Source organism: Pezoporus flaviventris, unplaced genomic scaffold, assembly GCF_033815535.1.
Source record: "Pezoporus flaviventris isolate CSIRO_AGI_PZ_B2104156 unplaced genomic scaffold, CSIRO_AGI_Pfla_v1 ptg000001l, whole genome shotgun sequence".
In the NCBI taxonomy this organism is placed as follows: Eukaryota; Metazoa; Chordata; class Aves; order Psittaciformes; family Psittacidae; genus Pezoporus; species Pezoporus flaviventris.
In genome coordinates this window covers 17,374,853-17,399,835 of record NW_026892549.1, presented here as the reverse complement: position 1 = coordinate 17,399,835, position 24,983 = coordinate 17,374,853, and the positions used below count along the sequence as shown (strand labels likewise).

The window sequence follows — 24,983 nt, the reverse complement described above, 5'->3', positions numbered from 1 at the left end:
TTCTTCCAAACTGAATGTAGTGTTCCCATCAGAAGTTTGCGTGCCTGTCTTGCGTATGTCTCTGATCTCAGTAGTTCCAAAGGAGAACGGGGAATGCTTGTCCTGGTCTCCAGGACTTTCTAGTCTCCAGTGGGCATGAATAATTCCCTGCAAGTTGAGTTCAACATGCTCCCATCCCGGCTCCTCCCAGCTTGTCATCAGGCAGCTGAATGCATTCACTTTCAGAAGCAATAATGATGTAATTGGGTTGTACTGGGAATTTTGACCAAAACCTTCTTTCTTTTTATGCTTCTTTGTGTAATGGCTTTTTGCAGAAACAACTGTGGGGAGCTGGTCTGATTTCCATAGGTCTGTGAACTTTCAGCTGTGGGCAGTAGATTGGACAAGTCGGTACTGAGCAAAACACTCAGAACTAAAGAGAAAAATGGGGTTAGAGTCTTTCATTGAAGTAGAAAGAAAAAAGGACATTGAGCAGAGCAAAACACTCTGTGAACACAACAGTAGAAAATACTGGTCTTCAGGCGATGGCATCCTCTGCTTTCCCAGCCAGGTGAGCCCGTGTCCGACTGGTGTGCTTGCAGGGCATCCAGCCAGTGGTGGGTACAAGTAGGGTCGAGGTGGTGCATAGCCCCTTTCATTCTGGAAATAAGTGACTGTCTTAGCTTGGTCAGAGAGGTTACAGGGTCCCTTAGCCATCTTGTTCTCACCCTGTGCTCACAGTGCTCAGAGGGATACCCTAGAAGGTGTTTGGAACTTGCAATGACGGTTTTGTTCAGCTCCTTTCAAGTAATCTACAAAATACCAGGATATGGATAAAACTTGCGGTTACCTACTGTGGATGACATTGTAAAGACCATTTCCCATTTTATTTTTAGGTGATGAGAAGGGGGAGAAAAACAGCGTAATGATGTGTCTGAAACACTGAAGGCACTTGCGACAATCTTATACTCATTTCCTCAAGTAATGGTTTTATTTTGCAGCATTGGTGACGATGTGTCTGTTTTTCTTCTGCTAGATCTGTTATTTATTTGGATCTGATGAGTCTTGCTCCCGGCATCTGTTCTAGGACTATGGTAATATCTTTAAGGAAGAGATTCACCTGTTTTGTTGCTGAATGATTGATTGTGTTCACTTCCTGCGCAGAGAGACAGCCAAAGCAGACAGACAGTGATATGGTTTCTAGCGTACCCTGCATCCAGGATAAACATGAACATATGGTGCCAAGGAAGTTTGTTGCGGGCCTAAGCTGAAGATAAACACTACAAGCTGTTATTTCAGAAGGGTAGCACAGGATGAAGGTTGTAAAGAAAACAAATAGTGTCACAGAAACCAAATTGCACTGACATCTGTCAGGACTTCTCCGTTCCTCCAGAGGCTCTGAGATGAGTCCCTGCTCCTCCTGCCACGTGGTGAGCACTGCTGCAGCCATCGGTCATCGCTCCTTCCCCCTCAGCTGTGGGTGTGGGACACAATAAATTACACGAAGAGCCAGGGCATTCCTGTATAAACAAAGCTTTTGCTGGTTGTCAGCTGGGAGTGATGGTGTAGACTGTTTTAGGTCCTAGTATGATCAGGGAAAGGTAGCAGAGAGTGGGGCACACTGCCTTGTCAGGGGCCAGCTAGATCGGAAGAAAGCTCTTCTGTTCCTGGTGGCCATCCTTGTTTCCTCATACTTTTACTTTTCAGATGTCTGTTATCTTTAACTAAAAGAAACAGCCTCCCTCTGCCCAATTCCCAAAAAAACAGAACTGATTTATGGATAAGATTACTTTTTAATCATATTATTTTTAAATACCCTGGCTTCTGTAAGTAGAACAGGGGTCAATCTTGCAGGGTTACGACTGACCTGAGAAGCTGTACAGGGTGCATTTGGGGACCCAGTGAAGTACTGTTTGCACAAAAAATTAAAGAGAGCAAGCCTTTGTACTCTAAAATGAGGGGTTTGTTGTTTTGCTGGGGTTTGTTTTGTTTGTTTGCTTGTACAGAAACAAAACAATCACATAAATTGCACTTAAAGACAGGTTTGGTTTTCTTTTTGTTTTTTTTTAGAAATTGATTTCAGATGAAGGTTAAGGTGTCTGAGCTATCACTGCTGATACGGGCTCTTAAACTTGGCATGAAGCAAGAAAAATTCTTTGTTATGAAGCAGGTGAAGAAAACAAGGAAAGCAAAAAAAAGTATAGTTGACATCTGGTGTTTCACTGAGATGACGTGGCTTTGGTTTCCACCTTCATCTTCCAAGAGTCTGAAAAAATGTGGTAGCAATTAAATGTGTTTCTATTTGATTTGGTGAGACATGAGGATATGGTAAAAAACATGCAAAGTTTAGAAGTCAGCAGACTTTTCCTCCAAAAGAAATCAGGAAGCTGTTTGTGTGTCTGAAAAAGGTGCATCATCTCAGAAAACACAGGGTGGAAAAGCCCATGGTTACTTCCTGTGTCTGTCTGTAGGGTGTCAGGTGGTTTGTGCCGGGATTTTGCATCCTGGTGCTTCCTTGGACTTGTTTCTCTAACCCAGTCGGCTCTGGCAAGATGTGTGTATTGCTAGCGTGGCGTGGGTGGGGTGGCTGGCATGAGTGAGGGCTGGCCATGTTCAATCTTCTCCACCATGCAAGGTAGATGCTATGTACTTCCCTGTCACCAAGGACAAACTGGTTTCAAACTTGCCATCTGTACATGTTTGGGACCTGGACTGTCAGGACTGACTTCCTCCAGTGTAGGCAATGTCCTCAGTGCAGGACCTGTGCTGGAGCTCCCATGGGTGCTCATAGTGGCCAACTGGCCAGACAAGCTTGCATGGTTGCCATAGGGGTCTGTCTTCTCGGGGTCTTCTCACAGAAGCTGGAAACCTCTTTTCCAGGTCTCAAGTGTGTGTGCCAGCTGTGCGAGCACACCAACTTCACCTGCCAGACAGAGGGTGCCTGCTGGGCCTCTGTCATGCTGACCAACGGGCGGGAGGAGGTGATCAAGTCCTGTGTCTCCCTTCCGGAGCTGAATGCACAGGTCTTCTGCCACAGTTCCAAGAACATCACGAAGACCGAGTGCTGCTACACTGACTTCTGCAACAACATCACCCTCCGCCTGCCTGTCGGTAAGTGCTTCTCGACTGCAGGACACTGTTCAAAGGCTTGTGTGACAGCCTGAGAGTGCAGAAATACTGTGCGGAGGATGTGACCCTAAGAGCCAGCTAAGTGGGATTTTAAAGGTTGTCTGTAAAACAGTACCTATTTTTTTTCCTGACTTGTTTCAGATGGGACATTCTAAACTGCAACACTGTCTGGGGAAGAGAGAATTTCTTCCATCTCCTAAAGATATTCCAAATGCTGTCTTTGATATCCTATGGGGCATTAACAGTGAAGGTGAAAGGAAGTGTCTGAAGGAAAGAGACTTGTAACCTCACAGGTTATTTGCTGGAATATCTTAAGGAGTTTTTTATTTGAACTGGCATTAGTCTAGATGTTGGGAAGATGATATCTAATGTACTGGGGACTTGCCATGGGGCATGGATCAGCAATGTATAGCAGCTGTGAATTAGCAATTGTGAGGAGCTGAGAGCTGTTAACTGGTGTATCACAAGGAAATAATGAAGACCTTGCACTGGCTGAAGTCTTACAGTCTCAAACATCTCTGCACACAATTTAAAAGACCTCCTTTAGATGGCTCAGATAAGAATTAAGACTAGAGAGGTTTTGAAAGAAGGTGAATAGTTGTAGGTGCTGACTGCATTGTATATGGGAAATGCACCCATGATTTTGGACAGACAAATATCTGGGTTGGTGGAGAGGTTTGACCCGTGGCAGTGCCCTGGTGTGTGAGGAGCTGTTCTCCTCACTGTCCTTGGCCAGTCTGTGTCACTGAGTGCCATATCTTTGTGACCTGGACTGAGGAGCAGTTACTACAGCTGATGTTTTTGTGCCTGTGCTTCAGGAGCAAGGGGTATGCAGTGGCTCTGTGGTGGCCAGGAAGGCAGAAGTGTCCTCCCTGGCTCCTACAGCATGTAGGGTCTTCTACTGTGGGGGGTGAGAGGGGTACAGGGCACCGGGTCATTTCTGGGGGATGTCCTTGGCTGATGACGTTTCAGCAGTCTTGTTAGTCTGCCTTGAACTCTGGGATTCAGTAGTTCATTTTAGCAGCTCGTAAGGCAGCTTTTCTTTGGTGTTAGATTGGTATCATTGATTCTTGCCCAGCAGGGGTGAGAAAGTATAAGATTCCTGGTCCCAATTAGAGGGAGGAAAAAGATTTGCACTTCCAGAAGCTCTGTGTATTGCACAGCTGGTGCAGTACTTGAGTCTGCCAGACTCAAAATTGTGTAATGAAGTTAATTCAGTCCTTTTAAAAAATAAATATTTATGCTATCTTCATGTTTGACTGTTCTTTCCAATATTTGCATTTAATCCAGGCTTTTTTTAAAAAGCTGTAAAATATACTACCTTATCAGATGATACCTTTTTATACACTTATGCCAGTGAGAGATGTTACAGGTAAGAAAGATGTAAATTAATACATAATTTACAATTATAACTTGTGTTTAAGCTGCCTTCATATAATCCTTACCAGAATTTAAAAGGCTTTTACTGGAAGCACTTGTACGATACAGGAAGCACATCATGCACGATGCAGGAGGCAGACGAGGGAGCTGCTGTGGTGGCCTTGGGTACCAACATCTCCTGGTGTGAACAGGCAGATGCTGGATGCTACCAGAAGAGGGAAGGGCTATTCCAGGCTACTCCAGGCGGCTCTGGAGGAGCCAGCCTGGGCAGAAGGAGAAGCCCAGCAGCTGGGTGGTCTGTACCCCCCTACCTAACGTCACCTATTGCTTGAGGCAAGAGCAAAGATATTTAAATGTTTTTTTTTTTCCAGCTGACAAGAGAAAGGAGGTATTAATAGTGGTCATGCTCTAGAAATGTAGAAATAAAATGCTATGCTTTTTTTTTTTTAAGTTGGGATGCTGGAATCTTGGGAGAAAACTGCTATTTATAGAGGAGCGGTGGAAGCATATCTGTCATCTTGAACTGGTAGTTGCAAAACCTCTGGTTTCATATTTCAGTACCAGGGAAAATTACTTAATTTTTAGCCTGAGCCCTTTGCTCTGAACATTTGAGAGAATTCATGTTAGTCAGAAATTTAACAGTGCCATTGTTATTTGATTGCTGGTCTTTTCTGGCAGCTCTCCTTCACATAATTCATACTGCAGGAAAGCTTCATTTGGGCCCCAGTGAAAATAACCTTTCTAAGGAGCACTGCTGAGTGTGTAGGTGAGGGATCTGGGCTGTACAACTGGCCTGTCCAGGGTGCCTCTGCAGTACCCATGCCCTCTGCAGTAGGAGGTTTCGAGCAGTGTACCTGTCTTGTGGTTTAAGCCCAGACGGTAACTCAGAACCAAGCAGCTGCTCACTCACTCCCCATCCCTTCTTCTCCCACCCTGCTCCAGGCTGAACAGGGAGGAGAACTGAAAGAATGCAAACCCCAAAGGTTAAGTAAGAACAGCCCAGTAACTAAAGTATAATACTGTGGAATGGAATACTTCTTTGGCTAGTTTGGGTGAAGTGTCCTGTCTCTGCTTCCTCCTGGAAGTAATTTCCAACTGAATCTTGAACTAAGGTAAATCAGAGAAGAATTCTTAAAGAATATGAAGCTACAGTCTCTTCTCCCAAGTAACAAGCAATAGGACAAGCGGTAACGGCCTCAAGCTGTGCCACGGAAGGTTTGGACTGGATATTAGAAAAAATTTCTTTACAGAGTAGGTGATCAGGTGTTGGAACTGGCTGCCCAGGGCAGTGGTGGAGTCACTGTCCCTGGAAGTGTTCAAAACCCATGTAACTGAGGTCCTTAGTGACATGGTTTAGTGGGGAACTTGGCAGTTCTGGGGTAATAATTGGACTTGATGATCTTAAAGGTCTTTTCCAACCTAGTTGATTCTGTGATTCTGTGTGCCCCTCCTCACTGGCAGAGCATGAGAGACTGAAAAGTCCTTGATCAGGGTAAGTGCTACTTAGCAACAACCAAAACAGTGGTGTGTTATCAGCATCGTTCTCAGGCTAAAGCCGAAACACAGCACTGCACCACCTGCTAAGAAAGAGAATAATAACTGTTACAGCTGAAAAACCAGGGCAACATCCTGAGGAGGTGGGCTGTGCCACAAGGAAAACCATTTTGAATACCATTGCCTAGGCTGCCTTTATAGGTACACTCCTGAGCTTAGGAAATTGGTGTTTCCAAAGTGAGGTTTTAGGCAATTCCTCGATCAGCTTGTATTTTTTGTTTCTTTCTGGCCTTATACGGCACTTAGAAATCCAAATCCTGATCTTGGGTTCCTCTTTGACTGAGATAAACAAAAATTAAAGTGGAGGCTGGAGCTTTGGCTGGCTTTTCCTCTGGTTGCTGTAGCTGCCTCCAGCTGGGGACACAAGACTGCCCTTCAGTGCCTCTTCATGGTGCCCTGCTTTGGCTTGTCCCGGTGTTAGTTACCAAGGGCTGATGTTGTAAATGTATCAAGAGTGATTGGAAAACAATCAAATGACTTGCAGCGTGCAGATCTGAGTGGATAAAGCAATTTGTTTTGATAGCTGGTATATGAATTTCCGTAGTCAGACTGCAGATGGCATTGCATGCCTCAGACAGCAGCAGAGAGTGTGTGATTGTGCCTTGCATGAGAGGAGGTTACTCTTGCTTTAGTTGGTTTTACAGCGTCTGAAAATACGCATCTTTAGGGACAGATTCAGCCTGGATATCTACTTTTTATATGCTTCTCATTGCCAGGGATTTCACTGCAGTATTTTGCATTAACAGGTGCTAAATTTCAAGGTGTAGGATTAGTTTGTGGTAAGGAGGGGGCTTCAGTGTTACCCTGAATTCACTTCCTGGGTTCTACTGTTTTTACTGGGATACTTTCTGCCCCAGCAGGTTGCCTGAGGTGACCTTCCCCTGCCAGTGGGATGTCATAACAGGGCTGCAGAAAATGACCAGCATGCCACTTCCTTAATGGAACTTTCTGTGAATCTCCCTCTGTATGAGAAATTGCCTCTGTGCACCTCAGCATGCAACAGGCTATTTTGAGGAGTTGCTAATAAAATCTAGAAGACTTCTTCCAGTTGCAGACTTGTGTGTCTCAGGATTTTCAGGGCATATTTCAGATCTGGGAGACAGTGCCTGTGGTTTCTGATCCAAATCCGCTTGTGGACAAGATATACCCCGCACACAAGCCTGTGCATAGATGACAGACCTTTACCTGCAGCCCTGAAGTGGACTATGGAGCTTCTTATAACGTGATGTTTACATTTGGCTATGGTGGAGGGGCCAGCAAAATTGGTGTTGCCCTCAGTTACCTTATTAGTTGGAGACAGTGAATTGGCAGCTGTTGAATTGCTGGCGCCTGAAAGCTCAGACACTATATTTGTTACCAGACATAGGTAAGAGGACCTCTAGAGATCTGGTGTCTTTATTTGCATGTCTATAGAAGTGTGGAGAAAAGTTCGTGCTGCTACTCATTCTACCTCTTGATCTGAAAACACCTAGTGACACTGGATTCTAAGCCTCCATCTTTACAGATACTGATAACCGAAATTGGGTGGGTGCAGGTGAGTTGGCAAATTTGTCACAGATTTCTGGGCTTTCTGACCAGGCTGCTTTCAGAGGCTGGCTAAAGAAAACGTCAGCTTCTAAGAAAAAATCATGGGGATGTCTCCAGTGAGTGCAGCCACATGTCCGTGAGTTGGTGGGAAAATTCAGCACAGCAAAGAATTCTCTGCTTTTAGGGTTTTGCCTTCAAAAGTACCTCTGTCATTCCAGCAAAGGCAGCACACAGCAAGAACGGTCTCCTCTTTGCTGTTTTGGGTGACCTGGCACAGCAGCATCTCTAGAACTTGAGATAAAAAGCGTATGATTTCTGTTCTGTATTTGCATAATGGAAAATGAGTCAGAGAAGAAAGGAGGCTTTATGCAACAAGATTAAGCTAATATTGGGATTAACAAACTGAATAATAAGTAATTTGCCAGCTCTCTTCTTTATTCTTATTGACCAAACTGTACAAAGGCTCAAATGGACCTCATATCACCTACAGTGGCACACACTGGGATGAAATAAAGGAAAATGTAATAGAATTGTTGAGACAAAAATCCCTGGAGTATATTCGTATTGCCAAGAGAGATGAATGCTACCACTTAGACTAATTGTTGTGCAAGATTTTCGTAGTTGCATGAACAAATACTCTTCCTTTACCTGTTTAAAAATGCCTTAAAGACATTAAAGCTCTTAGGAGAATGGATATGTTAGTATTAAAGAAGTCAGATAGAACTGTACCAAGAGTTTGATAAGGTACATATTAATGTAGAAAAGGAGAAAAATCAGCCTTCAACTAATAAAATTCTGAATGAAAGCCAGTGCTCGAATACAAATTGTAATAGTTTATGGACCTTGAGGGATGTGCGGGCTGTGCTGCAGGGTGCGATACAGGGCAAAACTCTGGTTTTCCCTCTCCTTTGTTTTTGGCGTTCCTCATTTGTTATTGATCAGGATGAAAAGATCTCACTTTCTTTCCCCAGCACGGACTTGGTCCAAGAGTAGAGTTAGAAGGAAGGTTTGGACTGTGAATGAAGAGACAAAACACAATTCTTCTTACTAACTAGCCTAAAATGTTTGTGATGAATAATAGCAAGGAGGATGGGGAATGGAGCAAAAGAAGAGAGAAGTGCCTGGCTGGACTGATTTCTGAGGTTCTCCTTCAAAAATACCCTGTGGGGAGAGCCCCAGCCTGTCATAGCTGCTCTGTGGATGTCTCGTTCTGCAAATCCTTCATATGCTTTTGTCCATCTTGGCTGTCCCATATTCGTGTTCTCAGGAGAGACTGGTAAAAATACAACCGTGCAAAGAGGAGGCAGGGCTGGGGGGAAACAGCACTTCATGTAATGCATCCATTTATCTCATAGCTGTGTTCCTGATTGATAGGTTTGCTTGAACTTCTGGATCCTTGAGCAGACCTTTCCCAGCTGATTTCTGAATGTCCTGGAGGGGGAGATGGGGTCTGTAGCCATGGTGGAAATGAGATAGACTTCATTATAGACTTTAGTCCAAATTGTGTATTTTTGAAATTGTTTAAAAGTATTCTGTATGTCTGACTAGAGCCCCCCTACAGATGCACTACATCTGTAGTGTAGATGCATTACAGATGTAGTATTTTCTTACCACATTGGAAAGAGTGCATATTTCCAACCCCCTCCCCCTGAGTAGTTTAGGAGCTTAAACATGCATAGTTCAGGGCTTTTAGAAGTTTTGCAGTGCCCATTATATGTTAGAAGCAAGGCAAATGCTGTGTGTAAAATGTCTTTTCCACTGGAGGAGAAAAAAAACTCCTTCCTTTTTTTTTGGTGCCTAAAAGTACTATTTTGTTTACACAACTTGGAATACAACTAATACCATATTGTGAAATTGATAGATATTGCCAGATGTTCTTTTTTTACTTCATACATGGCAACATGTATTCAGCTTCTATTCTTGATTAATTAGTCATTGAATAGTACATTCACAATCAGATTGCAAAATGTTGTGATTAATGGTGTTGATTTGATAGTTTTAGGTAGTCATGAGGGGTGTTCTTACTTCCCAAAGAGTTTAACATTGCACAACTGCTGTAAACATTGCCACACTTACTGGGTGATTTTGCCTTTAATGACTGTTTTTACCTTATGTGCCATGTATTTTGCACCGGGGCTGTTTGTCACTGCTCCTGTATGGTCTATGCTGTGAGACGCCCCAAGGATCCCCAAAGGGCCATGGTGCACAAGCGCAGCAAGGACATGGCTGCTGCCCTGGCTGCAGGACCCCCTGCTGCAAGGGGTCAAGACTGAAGATGGCCTGTTATCAACTGTACAGCAGAAACCTCAGCGCTGGTACTTCTCAAGTCTCCTACATGTGCTCTATGAAGAACTGGAAAGGGTTTGGGTAGTTGCCACCAGCCTTGATCCACAGTTTGGTACAGCCAGTAGACTGAAGGATGACAAAGGAGGTTTCCGGTTGACTCCTTTCAAGAAACTTCTCTAGACAGTCAGGATCTCTTCATTTGCCAGGAACTCTGTGGAGACCTCGTGCAAACTGGCCCAGACACCTCAGCTTCCAGTCTCACTGCTAACTTGCCTTCTGCACTTGACCTCTCAACTTAGCAGCATCTCAGAGGAGACCTGTAAGCATCACTGAGCTTGGTTTTATTCTGAACAACTGTCACTGCATAAGTCATAAAGCTGGTGTCTGTTTTCCTGATGCTGGATCTCGCTCTCCTGAGTGGGTGTAAGAGAGTCTTTGAATTTTGCTTGTGCTTTGGTCTGATGTCCTGCTCTACACCTCCAGAATGGCCGTTAGCATCTCTGTGCTTCCTCCACGTTAGTGTCTCTGTGCTTCCTCCTCCATCCTCTTGCTTCAGCTGAAGCTTCTCCTGCTCCTTGCCCTAAAGTCAAAGACAGCTTTGCTGGCCTGCAGTGTTCACAATGTCCCTGCTAGACCTGCTGCTTTCTCCAGCCTGCTCTGCTGGTTGCCTGGCTCCCAGAATGCCATATGGCAGGGAAGTAGCTCTAAAAATTAAGTTCTATTGCGGTTCTCTTGCAATGCTCTCTCTGCAGTTCTTTGATGACACAACTTGTGTCGATACACGTTTTCAGTAAAAATGAATTGGGTCACTTTTCTGTTAAAATTGAAGACTTTTTTTTTTTCTGTGAGGGTGGTTTGTTGCCCCTTTTGAATATACACTGAGCATATTCTGAGCCCCTTAAAATTCTGCTATGCCACCTGTTTCAGTAGTCTGCAGTGTACAAACAGTGCACCACAAGTTTCAAATTGTCACATCCCAGAAGCCTAAACCGCATTGTTGTCTGTCTTACTGTTGGCAAATCTAGGAACCAAACCTAGATTTGCGGAGTAAATTACAAGGTAGTGTAGACATGGCCAATGTAGTAATGTGGCTGTAGCAGTGAAAACTGAACAATGAGAAGAGTGCTTGTGGAAATGGAAACTTCTCCACTAGCCTTGCTCTATGCCTCAGTCCTTTGTGCTTGTTGTCATCACGCAGTTACTCTCATAGCTGCCAGTCTGGAACTGTGGCCCATGCAGCCTCTCTAAATACAGGCCAAGGTGTTATTGCAGCAATGAGGCATACAACGGGCTCAGGAACAACTAAGAAAAGCTAAGCAAAGTAGTGTATTGTGCTCTTAGCAAAACTTGGCCTTTCTCCTATTTGAAGTACTGCTGGAGCTGCTTTCCAGTTTCACGAGATCCTGGAAATTTTCATATATATACATAGGTATGTATATTTTTAAGATAAAAAGCCAATGATAACTGTTACTCTTTTTTGCCTGTACAGGTTTGCTGCCTGTACCATCCAGCCTGCAACAAAATGGGCATGAAAGCAAAGAAAAAGAGAAGTGGAGATTTTTTTGAAGTTTGAATCTGTAAAGAGTGGTGCTCTGGAACAAAGGTAGCTGTGAAAAAAAAAAGGGAAAAGAAGGAGCTGCGAGAAGGGACTACTGTGACCCGGCAGCAGACACTGTGCTGACAAAGTGGAAAGACTCTCCAGCAGAAGACGATGTGGGTGCATGGCAAGACTCACAGGCAAGAGCAGCAGGCACTGGTGGAGGATGCGACACCAGGACCAATGCTTGCCCCCTGCCTGTCTGTTGGCATGTGACATGTGCAGGATCTGCAGGTGCTTAAGATCATCCACAGTAGGACTGCTTGTGGTGGGGAGAATTGCTCCTCGGTTCAGGACCTGTAGCTTGTGTTCCTGTCTGTGAAGATGCCCTTCTGAGTCTCTCTTCTGCTGCTGTTCAAAGCTTCTTGATTATTTTCCTTTTAATACTCTTCACACTGGCCTAAGAACAATAAAGTTTTATATTTTGTTAATTTCATGGTATGTTGTTTTTGATCAGTTGGTGGGAAAAACTGACATTTTATAGTAAGCATCTTGTGCATGTTTGTCTGTCATAGCCGCTCAGATAATAAATCTGCTTAGGTCTGCAATGCGGGCATTGGTTTGGGTGATGACACTAGAAGTGCTGTATTATGAACACCCAGAGGACAACTCCTCATCACAACACAACGTTCTAGCTCTGTGCCCAGCTGCACAGCATGGCAGTCTTCCTCTGCAGCCTTCATCATGCATGCGGTATTTCCCAGCCATGCAGTCTTGCGTAGCCGAAGCAGCTCTGCAAGGCACAGTGTTCGGTGACAGTGCCCAAGTTCCTGTGACTTGCTGCATTTCCTATCTGCTTTGGGAGAAGCCTCTGCCATGTAGACACATAACTAAAAAGAGCTTGGGAAATCACCGTGTGTCAGTTAACAAGCAGCAGTTGCAAGGAGGAGTCCTGCTTTCAAATCCTCTTAAAAATCTAGCAGATAACCCCTTGAGTGTCCAGCTGAAGTCTTTTAAAGAAAAAGCCTGCAGGCAAGATGTAACAGCTTTGTTTTCAGAATGATTTGAATTGTGTGCCATGAATAGACATGGGGCCTTCTGTTGTTAACATTTGTTTCTTTTCTTTTCCCACTTAATCATAAGCATATAGTGCTAAAATTTAAGGAAGAGAAGAAAAAGGAGCAAGTTAGCTTTCCACAGCTAATGCTCTTGCCACTTCTGAAGACTGAGCGCATGGCTTGATGAGGTCCATTGGAGAAGTATTTCTATTGTAATAGTAACTGGAGGAAAGTAGCAGTCAATGCTGAGGGCCATCAGGCTGCTTCTGAGTTACTCTCAGGATCTGGATTACAGCATACAGGTTGCTTAGCTTTTTTCTGAAGGGAGAGAGGGGCCGTTCATTTTCTAAAATGGCAAAGGCGTGATTTTGGTGGTGTGGGATTCATGATTCTTAAATCTTCCAAAGCCTTTATTTAGATCCACTGTTTGGTACTCATGATTCTGAGTGTTGAGGCATTTTGGGGGTTAATTTTTTTGGGGTGGGTGGGTACAGTGTTGGTGTTTTTTCTTTGTGTGTTTGTTGTCATTTTGCTTATTTACAATTTTGGGGTCATTAAGGTTGACACATTGTGTGTGCATGTGCAAGTAAATACCTTAGTAATGTATTCCTATAGCTTCCTGATACGTTTTGTTTTACCCTTACAGTTTGAGAGAAATGGAAAATGATCCAGGACAGTCCTGTTTCTTGACTCTTGTGAAATGCAGCTTCATGAACACAAGTTCCAAAAGTGTTCTGTCTTAGAAATCCTTGTAATGCCTTATTTACTAGAATTTTGTATTTCTGTATGCATTGTTAGGAAATATTTTTTTCCAAGGCTTTGTTTTCAGCGGGGGCAGTGTGCCGAGAAATTTACACACAGGCTTTCAAGTGTGGGAAGGGCACTGTGCTGCTGGTTACAAAGCTGATCTGGTGTTGCTCACTGAGTGCAGACTGCATGCATGCTTCTGCTCCTCTGTGAGGAATGCAGGTTGCTGACTGCTGGAGTGGTGGGCAAGCTGGTGCAGCCCTGTGCATGGATTGCATCTTGGTGGGACCTGCAGGTCCTGTCTCTTGATCTTCTGCGGTGGGGAGGTGGGAGATCAGCTAACTGCAGACAAATAGTTCTTTGCTAACAAAACAAATTAGAACCGCATACTTCGCAGGGTTTCTGCTGCGTTTTTGCGTTTTCTGCTTTTTCTTTGCAGTTGCAAAGAAATGTTCTTCAGATGTTTGCTGTGTTGAATAGTGCAGAGAGGTGGGATGGACTAGCTGGAGAAGCTGGTAGTTAGTATGTGTTGTGTTGTGAGAAGTCTGCATGTGTTTAGTAACCAATCAGTGGGGATACAAGTGGGCAGTACCCTGCATGGAGGGGACAGCATGTCTGAGGAGCTTTCCTGGGGCTGTTTGGGGGTAGGTATAGTGGTGGTCTATATGGCACCTTACCTCCAGCTGCGCTGCCACCAGCCACATGCTTCTGAGCATTTCTGCTGGTGCTGCCCTTAGGAACTGCTGGTAGGGCTGGTGGGGTGGTCTGCCTGAGGTGGTGGTGGTCAGCAGTGCTCACAGTGCTAACCCGAATCTGGGCTACCTGCAAAAAAAGTGTGGTGGGAAAGACTCCATAACTTACAGAAATGCGGTCTGTCTCACTGCTGCCAGTGCTGGTCAGGACAACTGTGGGAAATCATTAAATCTAAGTATGTTGTTGCTCCGCAGCCCTTCACTTACTGTCTTTTTCCCCTCTTTTTCCTGTGTCTAACAAAAGCATCGGAGTCTCCCAGCAGAGCCAGCACGGGACCAGTGGTGCTGGCGGTGACAGTGGCGGTGCCAGTCTGCATCCTGTCCCTCGCGGCGGTGCTGGTGGCGTGCACCTGCCAGAGTCGGCGCTGTGCCCGTGGCAGGGCGAAGCAGCCCAATGTGGAGGAGCCGCTCTCCGAGTGCAACCTGGTGAACTCCGGGAAGACGCTGAAGGATCTCATCTACGACATGACGACCTCTGGCTCCGGCTCTGGTATGTGGGGGCTGCCCAGCTGCCCTCCTGTTGCCTTCACCGTGGCTGCCTTTGCTTTGCCACCAACATAAAGAGCGGATATTCTTGATGGAAAAGGCACATGTGCCACCTTGCTTGTAGGGATGTAAAGAACATTGCCAACTGGGCACAGGGTGCCCACTGGTGGGGGTCTTAATTCAGAAGGTCTCACACCAGTGACAGGTTTTATGTCAAGGGAAGTTTTGTGCTGATACGCTTGATGACACCTTACAGCAGAAATAGGGCTTTGTTTGCTCTTTTTCTGTCAAATTATGAAAGTTTGATTATTTGAATGGAAAAGTTAAAAAAGTTAACTCAGAAGTCAGTTTCAAGTCTGAAACAAAACATTTCTGGCTGAAATTTTGTTTTCCGTTAACTACATGCCCTTTAAGATTAATTTATTATACTTCTTGATTGCTTTTTCACAGATATAATGAGTAGACTTTGGCTTTATTTATCCTGAAGTTTCAACTGTCCATCAGTATCCCTGAGCTAATAACAGGGCTTTATTTGTGCTGAGCCATGGTGGAGGCAGATGGAGTCTTGTGCGTGCTGGTGCGGTTTGTTCTGATTTCAGCTGAAGGGCAAGTTTGCTCATCTCTGCCCAGAGCCAACCCAGGGCTGGCCACAGGCAGCCAGGATGAGCCTGTTTGAAGTTAGTACTGGCTGCAGGGTGAGGCTCTGTTGGAGAAATGGGAGGGAATTTGAGTAAGCTGATCTTCAAACTGTATTTTTCCTGCTCATTATTTTGCTGTTAAAAGCAAGGTTGCCTCGATTAAAAAATAACAACAACAACAAAAACAACAAAAAGACCCAAAACAACAACAACAAAAAAAGACCAAATCAAAAAAACAACAAAAAAAGCCCCAATCATTTATTTTAAGCCCCAAACAAGCATGGTATCAGGTCAAATGAGGAAGGAGTTTATGGCCAGCAAAGCAAAATGAAACTGCCACAATAATTTATTTTTCCTTTTGAAAATTTCACCCAGAACAAATTGACTGCAAAACAAGCAGTAGTCCATATCAAACTCAATTAAGTAGCTCAGGTCTTGGCATGCTCCAAAACCGTGCTCTGGTCTTCAGTCTGCACGGTGCTGGTGGCACAGAGGGCTCTCTTCAGCTTGCTTCAGAAGTGACACTGTTATACCTAGTAACAGACATAATGTGCACTCATCTGGCAAGTAACATTCAAAAGTATGATTTTGGGAGATTTTTGTTGGGAAAAGATATTCCCTTGGTACTCTCTGAAAGCAAAGTCCTGAGAACAGCTCACTGAAAAATGTCCAGCTTCAGGATTTATAGATCACTGCTATGTCACAAATACTCATATCTTTTCTTTAAACTAGGTTTACCTTTGCTCGTACAAAGAACCATCGCGAGGACTATTGTCCTGCAGGAAATTGTGGGAAAAGGCCGATTTGGTGAAGTCTGGCGTGGAAAATGGTGTGGGGAAGATGTAGCTGTGAAAATCTTCTCCTCTAGAGATGAGCGATCCTGGTTCCGTGAGGCAGAAATTTATCAGACGGTTATGCTGAGACACGAGAACATCCTGGGCTTCATTGCGGCCGATAACAAGGGTACGCTGTGAGTCCTGCAGGAAATCCCAGGTCTCTGTATCGGAATTGCTTTTACTGCCCTGACTCCCATCTGAAACACCACTTTGAAAGCCACAGCTTTCCTTGAGCTCCTTCCTCATGGTGTGGCCAGAAGACTTGTTCGTTTGCATGTCTGAGCTGGCCACAAAATGGGAAAAGCTTTTCCCGGATGATTCTTTTTAAAGCTGAATAACCTTGTTTCCTCTGGATAGATAACGGGACATGGACACAGCTCTGGCTTGTCTCCGAGTACCACGAGCAAGGGTCCCTGTTTGACTACCTGAACAGAGGCACAGTGACAGTGGAGGGCATGGTGAAGCTGGCGCTGTCAGTGGCCAGTGGCCTGGCACACCTCCACATGGAGATCGTTGGCACACAAGGCAAGTGCTTCCCCTCCGCTTGTACTTCAGGTGTTTGAAGGAGCTTCAGCAGTATTTGCAAAAGTGGTTATGGGTGATATGGTATAGGAAGGCATGTTACAAACTGTTAAACTGCAAGACACAGTATTAGCGTGAGTGTGGTACAGTATCAACAGAGAATAGGAGTATCATCTTCCCTCTTTCTCTGTCTGCTTCTCCTTTTACATCTTTAAAGCGGGTGCCTATGGGAGCAGCTGTGCTAAAAGGGAGTGCCAGTGAAGGATTTGCTGAATTAATTTAGAGGGTAAACTTGCCACTTTCTCTTTTTGTGTTTTATTCTTGAAATACCAATGCTGGGACAAAAATGTCCTCAAGGGCTTTTTTTTTGTTTGTTTGTTTAATTGCAGGCACTTAGCAGAGCTGGACTTGGTACAAAATAGGCTTCAGTGGTTTCTCACAGGGTATAGTAACAAAGTTGAACAAAAATGGGTTTTCTTCCTTGCTCGTTATGTTAAAATTCATACTATTATCAAAACTGACAGTGCTTTCTCTTCTGTGAACAGGCAAGCCAGCAATCGCTCACCGAGATCTGAAATCTAAAAACATCCTAGTGAAGAGGAACGAAAGCTGCGCCATAGCAGACCTGGGCCTGGCAGTGAAGCACGACTCGGTGCTGAACACCATTGACATTCCCCAGAACCCCCGGGTTGGGACCAGGAGGTGGGTGAAGGTGGGCTGCTGACTGCTGGGATGGCTCCTCTGTGCCCCTCGGCCCTTTCCTCCATTGATGACTTCCTCCTCTGCTTTTGGCATGTCAAGTGTTGGCAACAGACCGAAGCCCTCTGTCCCTGCTGGCTGGGTGCAGAAGGCAGTTGCCAGCCCTGGGATGGGATGGAACACAGCAGCCCACATGTGCTCTGTGGCGTGGGTGTCTAGTGTCGGTCACCCCATGTGCTGCGGGGCCCAGGAAGTGCATCATGCCCAGCACCATGAGGAATCATGGAAACGTGTGTGGATGTAGGTAGCTGTAGTGTTGCTCTTGTGATTTGCCTGCCTCCACCAGCATAGCTGTTGGTAGTGAAAGGTGAAAGGCAAGCAGCAAAGCAGAGCTGGAGACCAGTGCCTTTAAGAGAGGACATGATTTGTTTCTACTGGTAGCCCATCCCTGTCTGTCCCTGGGGTTTCAGGTGGCTTAGTTCGTAACAGTCACTTGAACTGCATAGTGTGAAGCACTGTCTCAGACTTTCTCAGTGTTACACTCGCCACCCAGGACAACTCTGTCTCTTACACTCAAAATTGCTATCAAAGGAGTTTCTCTGTTCCCTTTTTTTGCAGTAGGACCAGCTGCTCCCTGGCTCCAGCATGCAGCAGTGCAGCTGCAGTTGTTCGTATGTACACGCTCCAGCAAATTAACCTTTGTGTGCTTTAAAGGTATATGGCTCCTGAGATACTTGATGACGCAATGAACATGAACATCTTCGAGTCCTTCAAGCGTGCAGACATATACTCTCTTGGGCTAGTATACTGGGAGATAGCCCGAAGGTGCTCTGTTGGGGGTGAGGTTTCTGGCCTTTTCATAGAATCCTGGAATGATTTGGGTTGGAAGGGACCTTAAAGATCACCCAGTTACAACCCCCCTGCCATGGGCAGGGACACCTTCCGCTAGACCAGGTTGCTCCAAGCCATGTCCAGCCTGGCCTTGAACACTGCCAGGGACTGGGCAGCCACAACTTCTCAAGCAACCTGTGCCAGTGTTTCACCACCCTCACAGGAAAGAACTTCTTCTTAATATCTAATCTACATCTCCCCTTCATCAGTCTAAATTCATTCCCCCTTGTCTTATCCCTACCTGCCCTTGTAAAAAAACCCTCTTCAGCTTTCTTGTTGGCCCCTTTAGGAACTGGAAGCTGCTCTAAGCCTCTCTTCTCCAGGCTGAACAAGCGCAGCTCTCTGAACATGTATCCATAGCAGAGGTGGTCCAGCCTTTGGGGCATCTTTGTGGCCTCCTCTGGACCTGCTCCAACAGCTCCACATCCTTCTTATGTTGGGGACCTCAGAGCTGAACACAACTAATTTTGCAGTCCAGACCACTTTTATCTTTAATAAACCAAAAGCACTCTCAATTATCTTGGCAGTATGTGGTAATAGAAAACTGTCATGGAGCTTTTGTTCAGTGTAGTCCCAAATATTCCTCTGCTCTCTCCCATTGCCTGTAAAAACAATTAGAGTTTATTCTGGAGCAGCTACTTTGGATTTTGTGTTACATGCACAATAAATCTTTCCTAGGAATCATTGAGGAATACCAGCTGCCTTACTATGATGTTGTGCCTTCTGATCCTTCAATAGAAGACATGAGAAGGGTAGTTTGTGAGCAGAAGCTCAGACCAAATATTCCAAACCAGTGGCAAAGCTGTGAGGTAAAAGCAGTTTTCCTGTTTATTACAAAGCATATTTAAATTAAGGTGGAATTTTTCTGATGTCCAGCCTCTTTTGAATGTAAATGTGTTTCAGATGTCTAGCTCTTTTTCAGCTCCCAGATCAATACAAACTGTCTTTGCACCCAGTGCTGAACTCTCTCAAATATAGGTCTTAATCCATGATACTGCTGTTGGATTACTGTTTCGGAGAGCTATATTTTATCTCAGGGTATTGCTATTAAAAAATAAAAGCAGGAGGTGATGGTTTTATTCTTGACCTGTTCTTTTAATTTCTTGTTTGCAGGCGCTGCGAGTGATGGGCAGGATAATGCGTGAGTGCTGGTATGCCAACAGCGCTGCGCGGCTGACCGCGCTGCGTATCAAGAAGACCATCTCGCAGCTCTGTGTGCAGGAGGACTCCAAAGCCTGATGGAGCTCCCTGGAGGACAAGAGGGGAATGAATTCTTCTGTTCACCTTTTAACATGTGACATTATTTTTATGTTTGGTCTACCTCAGATAACATAGTTCAGTATTTAAGTGCTCAAACCAGAGCACTGACATCTAGATTCGTATTCGGCCACTGGAAGGGGCAACTTTTGACTCGTAGATTGTGTTTTATACAGGAAGTCAATGACTTGCTTTGGTTTTCTAATATTAGACACTAGGCTAATTGCATAAAGGAGCTTAAAACACCACAGCAGTGAAAAAATACCTTCTGCTATTGTGCTTTTTATCATACTCAAACCCCAAACATACTGGAAATAACTAATATTGCTTAAAGCCTGTTTGCAAGGGAAACAACAAGTTTTATCCTCAAACCAAGTAAAAGACCAAATTTAATCCAGCTTTTTACATATTTTTATGCAGGTATCTGAAAAGGGCCTGTCAGTAAAATGTATTTTTAAATACTCTATTTATCATTACCAAAGCAAATAAAAAAGATGAAAATTCTACTAAGTATGTATGTTGTGAACAAAAGCATCTAGTCAGGTTTTTATTAACTTTTATTTTTATTTTCTCGGTTTCATATACTATATTATAGTTAGTATCTGGAGTTATTTCACTCTGTTCATTTGTTTATTGAGCATATTGATTAAGAGACAATTTTTATTTTTAGTAGTAGGAAAAATAATAGAGGCAATACTTTTCTGATAGATATGTAGGGGTGGAATAGGAGGAATTCTACCTAATCTGAGAGAGTATATATTTTTAAACAACATTTTGCCAATCTGCCACTGGTAACATTTTTTTAGTGCCTTTTGATGTTTTAGGGGGAAGCTTTAACAAAATTAATCCTTGGGAGACAGCTGAAACCTGTCAGAAAGGTTAGTTTCTCACTGGAGTGACATACTGTGCACCCACCTCACTGTGTTGGAGGATATGGGGGTGCCCATGCAAGCAGTGACCAAGGCTTAATGTTTCAAATGTACCTGCACTCTGGACTAGGTCACTGTTGCTGTTGTCTGTTGTGGCCTAGGGATCTGTTAAAATGTAAATCTAAAGCGCTGATGTCCTTGCACGAAGCCAATACAGCCTATTCAGAGGCTTCGCATGGATTTCTGTAACAGCGCCGGGCTGGAGAAAAGTATAAACATGTCTAATGGCATTTCCATAATACTGCAAGCTATTGAAAGTGGGGTGTTTTTTTTCAGAATTCACTGAGGTTCTGGCATTTTGTGGATTCTGCCCCACTCCGTGGTCCACACATTTGAATACAGTGTATTTTTTAATATTTTTAATATTTTTAGTAGCCAAAATTATACATTTCATAATAATATGGTTCTTCAAATGTTTTTGAATCTGAATGGTCCATGGAAATTAAGCCCAGAAGTCTTTCCAGAGTAGTAAAGCTTTGCAAAAATTCAGTGTAGCACAGGCAGCTCTGTGGAAGCAAGCTGTTTGCTAAGTATGTTATTTAAGATCAATCTTTGACATGTAACCTCTTGAACTGGAGCTTTTACATGGAAAAATGGGTTAAACATTTACTGAGTGGGATGCTCAGCAGTATCAGTACTCCATGTTTCATCCTGACACTAGGACATTATGGACACTTTATAGATGTTAACTGTGCTGTAAATAGGCTCTAATGCCATTTACCTGTTTGCATAACTTTTAGTCACTCCTGCTTGTGTTAAATACTGTAAGTCTTTGCATGGTCTGTTAGCTGAAAGGTGTGGAGTATTTCTACTAAATTGCTAGTAGATTTTTCTCCAGTATGCTTTCTGAGACGGAATCAAAGCCATCCTATAGGTTTAATTCTTGTGTGCTTCAACTGCATAAACTACACCAGGGAGCTCAACAGATGCGTTCTTCCGTAGCTGTTGGAAGGGTGATTGTTGCAACTGCATGATCCGAAGCATGATGCTGACTTCAGTATCAAAATATTTGCAAACAAAAGATCCAGCATTTGTTCTTATAGAATATAGCTTGAAAAAAATTCCTTATGTTAAAAAGGAGCAATCAAAGATTTATTTTAAATGGGAAAAGGAAATGTCTTATCCCCTGAAATAAAAGTAATTTTAAGTAGTATTAGGACTGCTGCTTCAAAAGTGTGTAGAATGTGCAGATGAGATGCACTTTTCAGAATTGCTGTAGCACTTGTGAAGGTGCCTGAAAGGAAATGGTCTGTCATTCCAGAGCTCCTGGTGCTTGTGAACCCAGTTAGCTTGTCTGAGAGAAAAAGAATCGAATGTTTGTGACCAACCAGAGAAGTGTGTTAAAATATGCATTAAACTGAGTCATTTAGAACAATTAACAAAAGGAGGATGTATCAAAGAGTGAAGCCTACTCAAGCTACTAGGGTGATCTGCTAGTATGGGGTACCCATGTACAGCTAGCCAGTGGAACTCTGGAAACAATTCCAGTGTATTCCTGGATGTCTGCTCCTCGCAGTGTGATGCACTTGCATAATCACAGCACTGCTGGAGTGATCAATAATGAAACAGAAGTAGTTGATTAAAATAGTTCTGAAATAACTGAAGGAAATTATTTTAAAACAAAAAAATACTGCAGTTTCAAAAGGAGGCCAAGTACACTTGCCCATACGCTGACAGCAGGTACACCTTTTGTTAGCAGTACAGTTTGTGGTTGAGCAGGTTCATGACTGCTCAGGAAGGAGTGGTGTTTGCTGACCAGTGTAAAGGAACCATCTGGTTGGAAAGCCTGTGATGTTTGTAGCAGTCTCGATGCATTGAGACCCATTGGTGAAAACCAGTTGCTGTACAAAACGCAAGATGGCCAACGGACACCATTAGTTCCTCTTACACCACTTTTAAAACATGTCAGGGTTTTTTTGCCTGAAACGGAGGCATTCCTTGAGCTTCGCAGGGAGAGTTGTCAGAATGCTTTCTAGAGATTTTTCTTCCATTTTAAATTGTCCTATGCACTTTTTACCCTTAGTATCCTTTGAAAGTATCTATGCCTCTAAATTGTATGTGATAACTGCTCCTGGGGATTCTTTCCCAGGAAGTGGATTGCATGGTGGAGGAATTTGGTGTCTATGCAGAAGCTCCTCTGGGTCAGGAGCTGTGCTAGACTGAAGTCATGCTGTGAAATTAAAACCCCACCATTTTCGCATAAAACGCTTTGGTGACCCACTCTGTAGAGCTAGGAGGTGTTTCCAGGAAGGTTTACTGGGTAGCAGGATGGTAGACTGGTGAGCGGGGACAGTACTACCTGCTCGAGGCTGTGGATCTGGTGCTGCCACTGCTGTGCTGCTGGCAGCTGCTTGGGTGTTTCTTGAAGCCCTCCCCTGCTCTGGGGATTGCGGAAGCATTTGTGCCTGTTGTAGCTACTGCAGTAAATATGGTCCCTGCCTTTGCAAGGCTCGTGTGGCTGTTACAATGCCCTTACACTGCAGCTCACCCAGTTTTTATTTGCACTGTGGTGTAATAAAATTGGACAAGATGTGCAGGGACGACATAGGCAGAAGCTTGCATTCCTCTGCTATACCGTCCCTGGGTTGCTGCCTGTTTCCCTTGCTTTTTTCCAGTTAAATCTTGCTTCAGACACCAGTGTAACCACCATCAGTAACTTCTTTTTAGTTGTAAATGCCACTTGCTTTTTCCTATCTATTTGGTCAGTCTTATGGAGTAGTGGATTTTTAGGCCATGTCTGTCTGACTGGGCTGCACCTCTCGCAGCTCCAGCCCCGGGAATACTTTCAGTCTTTTCTTGTGCATAGATGTTATGGTCTGTTTGCCCTAGCTTTTAACTTAGCTCAATATTTTTGCACTGGTTTTCTTTTTTTCTTTTTTTTTTTTCCTGTGAGGTGAATGTATGTTTTAGCAAGCTAAACATAACTGAGCCAAAGGGTTGATGTTGTACTGGGCTTTAAGATGTTTGTAAGCTATACACTCCTTTAAACAAAACCAAAGAACCCTTGTTTTAGTGGTCTTTTCCCTCAATGTAGATTTGTTGTGTTCAAATTTAAGAGCAGAGGTTATGCTGAGACACTTCGTGGTTTTAGGGAGCATTAGGTTTCTTGAGAGTTTACTGATGTTCCTGCTAATCTCCATTTAAAACACAAATTCTTAAGCTCATAGAAGTTTCCAAGCTCAAGGATGCTCAAGACCTGTCACCACATTCAGCCTCTCCTAATTGATGCTTCTAGCTTGGAGGAGTTACTAGTCTTTTAAATTCACTTCTAATAACAACATAAACCTTAATGCATGGAATATGAACTGAAAGGGAAAGTTAATTGCCATATCTCAAGCACCTAATTTTTTGTTTCCTTAAGTGGTCCCCTCAAGTACCCCTTGAGAAATCGAAACTCTAATCTATTTTGCACTTTGCTACTTTTATAGTCATTTGCACTTAACTGAGATCATTCCCTCATGTAACCCTGTAATGAATCCTTTAATATTTCAGTCATTGTTACGTCACTTCTTTTTTTGCAAGAGGTCCAGGAATTATAAATAAATTTCTTTAGAAATATGTTTAGTCCCTACAGCGGGTTCTTAACATTGAAAGGATCAAGATCTTCTTGCAGTCTCTGTCTGGATCTCATGTGGCTGTTGGTGGGCTCAAGGATGTCCTTGGCACATCCTTGCTCATAGGAAGGAAGTTTTTGTGTTTCCTTCGTTGATGCTACGAATGGCATCTTACTCTGCCTCACTTCTATGTGGACATGCTTAGCACCAGGATTTCTGTCTGTGTCAGGTAGTGCTCCTGCATGGCTCCCACCCGTACCACAGATTTCACTGGGAGGATGTGTGGGAAGACTCTCTACCACATTGTTTGTGGTGTGCAGATATAGGTGCACAAAAAGTGATGCATGTTCACAAAGGTTATGGCTCAAAAGTTCCTACTGTGGTTTAGCTTCAGTTTTGCAGAGCTGTTCCTTGGCCTGCACGTGGAACCTTGTGCCACTGCGCATGGGTGCTACCAGCAGCAGCACTGAGAGCTTGTCTTCTCCCATGAATTGAACCATGGCAGTGCCAGCTGTGCGCCTGTGATTCCAAGTGGTGTGGCAGGTATCATACCTATGTGGCAGGGTACCCCAATCTGTGTGAAGTTTTCAGGGAAAGACATCTGTGTTCTGTTTTAACAGGCAGTACAATTTATGACTGTATGGGAAATACACATTAAGAGGTACAATATATTTCTACAGAATATAAGAAATGTGCAATAAGTAATAACTTAAACTGAATGTATTTTTGGCATAAATAGATTGAATGTATTTTGAATGTAGCTGTTATATTTGCGTCTAAATCTGCTGTGGTTTTCAGTCCCCAAAGAGAAATGCGTGTTTTGTCAGTCTACAGATCAGTTTCTCAGTCGTCTGTTTTTTAAAGGAGCATTAATATTTTATCTGGAAGTATTGTAATATCTTAAAACTTCATATAGCAGTACAGTGGTAAAAATTCAACCTTCATATTGTGAAATATCTACTCTAGTGTACACTGCAGCAAGTTGTTTTCAAAACTACTGCTAAAGTTATTGCTTGATATTGCAGCTGCCCTGGATGTAAATAATTTGTTTCAATGTTGTATTTTGTATGCATATTTTACATACTGGTATACTTTGGGAAAGATGTGGTGATTTTAATAAATTAAGCACACTCTGCCATTGTGTTCCCATGAAGTGTGAAAATATTTGGTTTTACTGTTTATTTATGTGAGGGGAAAAGGGCTGAGGGCTGTTTCAGGTAAC

General features: G+C 43.7%; 1 protein-coding gene across 1 annotated transcript in view; it reads left to right on the top strand.

Moving 5' to 3' along the window:
- Positions 1–24,863, top strand: part of ACVR1C (activin A receptor type 1C) — a 36,660-nt gene extending 11,797 nt beyond the window's left edge. Inside the window, exons 2-9 of the mRNA XM_061446272.1 lie at positions 2,860–3,090; positions 14,194–14,439; positions 15,806–16,036; positions 16,267–16,434; positions 16,977–17,133; positions 17,845–17,969; positions 18,700–18,830; positions 19,135–24,863. Of these exons, the coding sequence (XP_061302256.1) occupies positions 2,860–3,090; positions 14,194–14,439; positions 15,806–16,036; positions 16,267–16,434; positions 16,977–17,133; positions 17,845–17,969; positions 18,700–18,830; positions 19,135–19,260 (1,415 nt within the window). The 3' untranslated portion in view covers positions 19,261–24,863. The remainder of the gene's footprint in view (positions 1–2,859; positions 3,091–14,193; positions 14,440–15,805; positions 16,037–16,266; positions 16,435–16,976; positions 17,134–17,844; positions 17,970–18,699; positions 18,831–19,134) is intronic.
- The last annotated feature ends 120 nt before the right edge of the window (positions 24,864–24,983 follow it).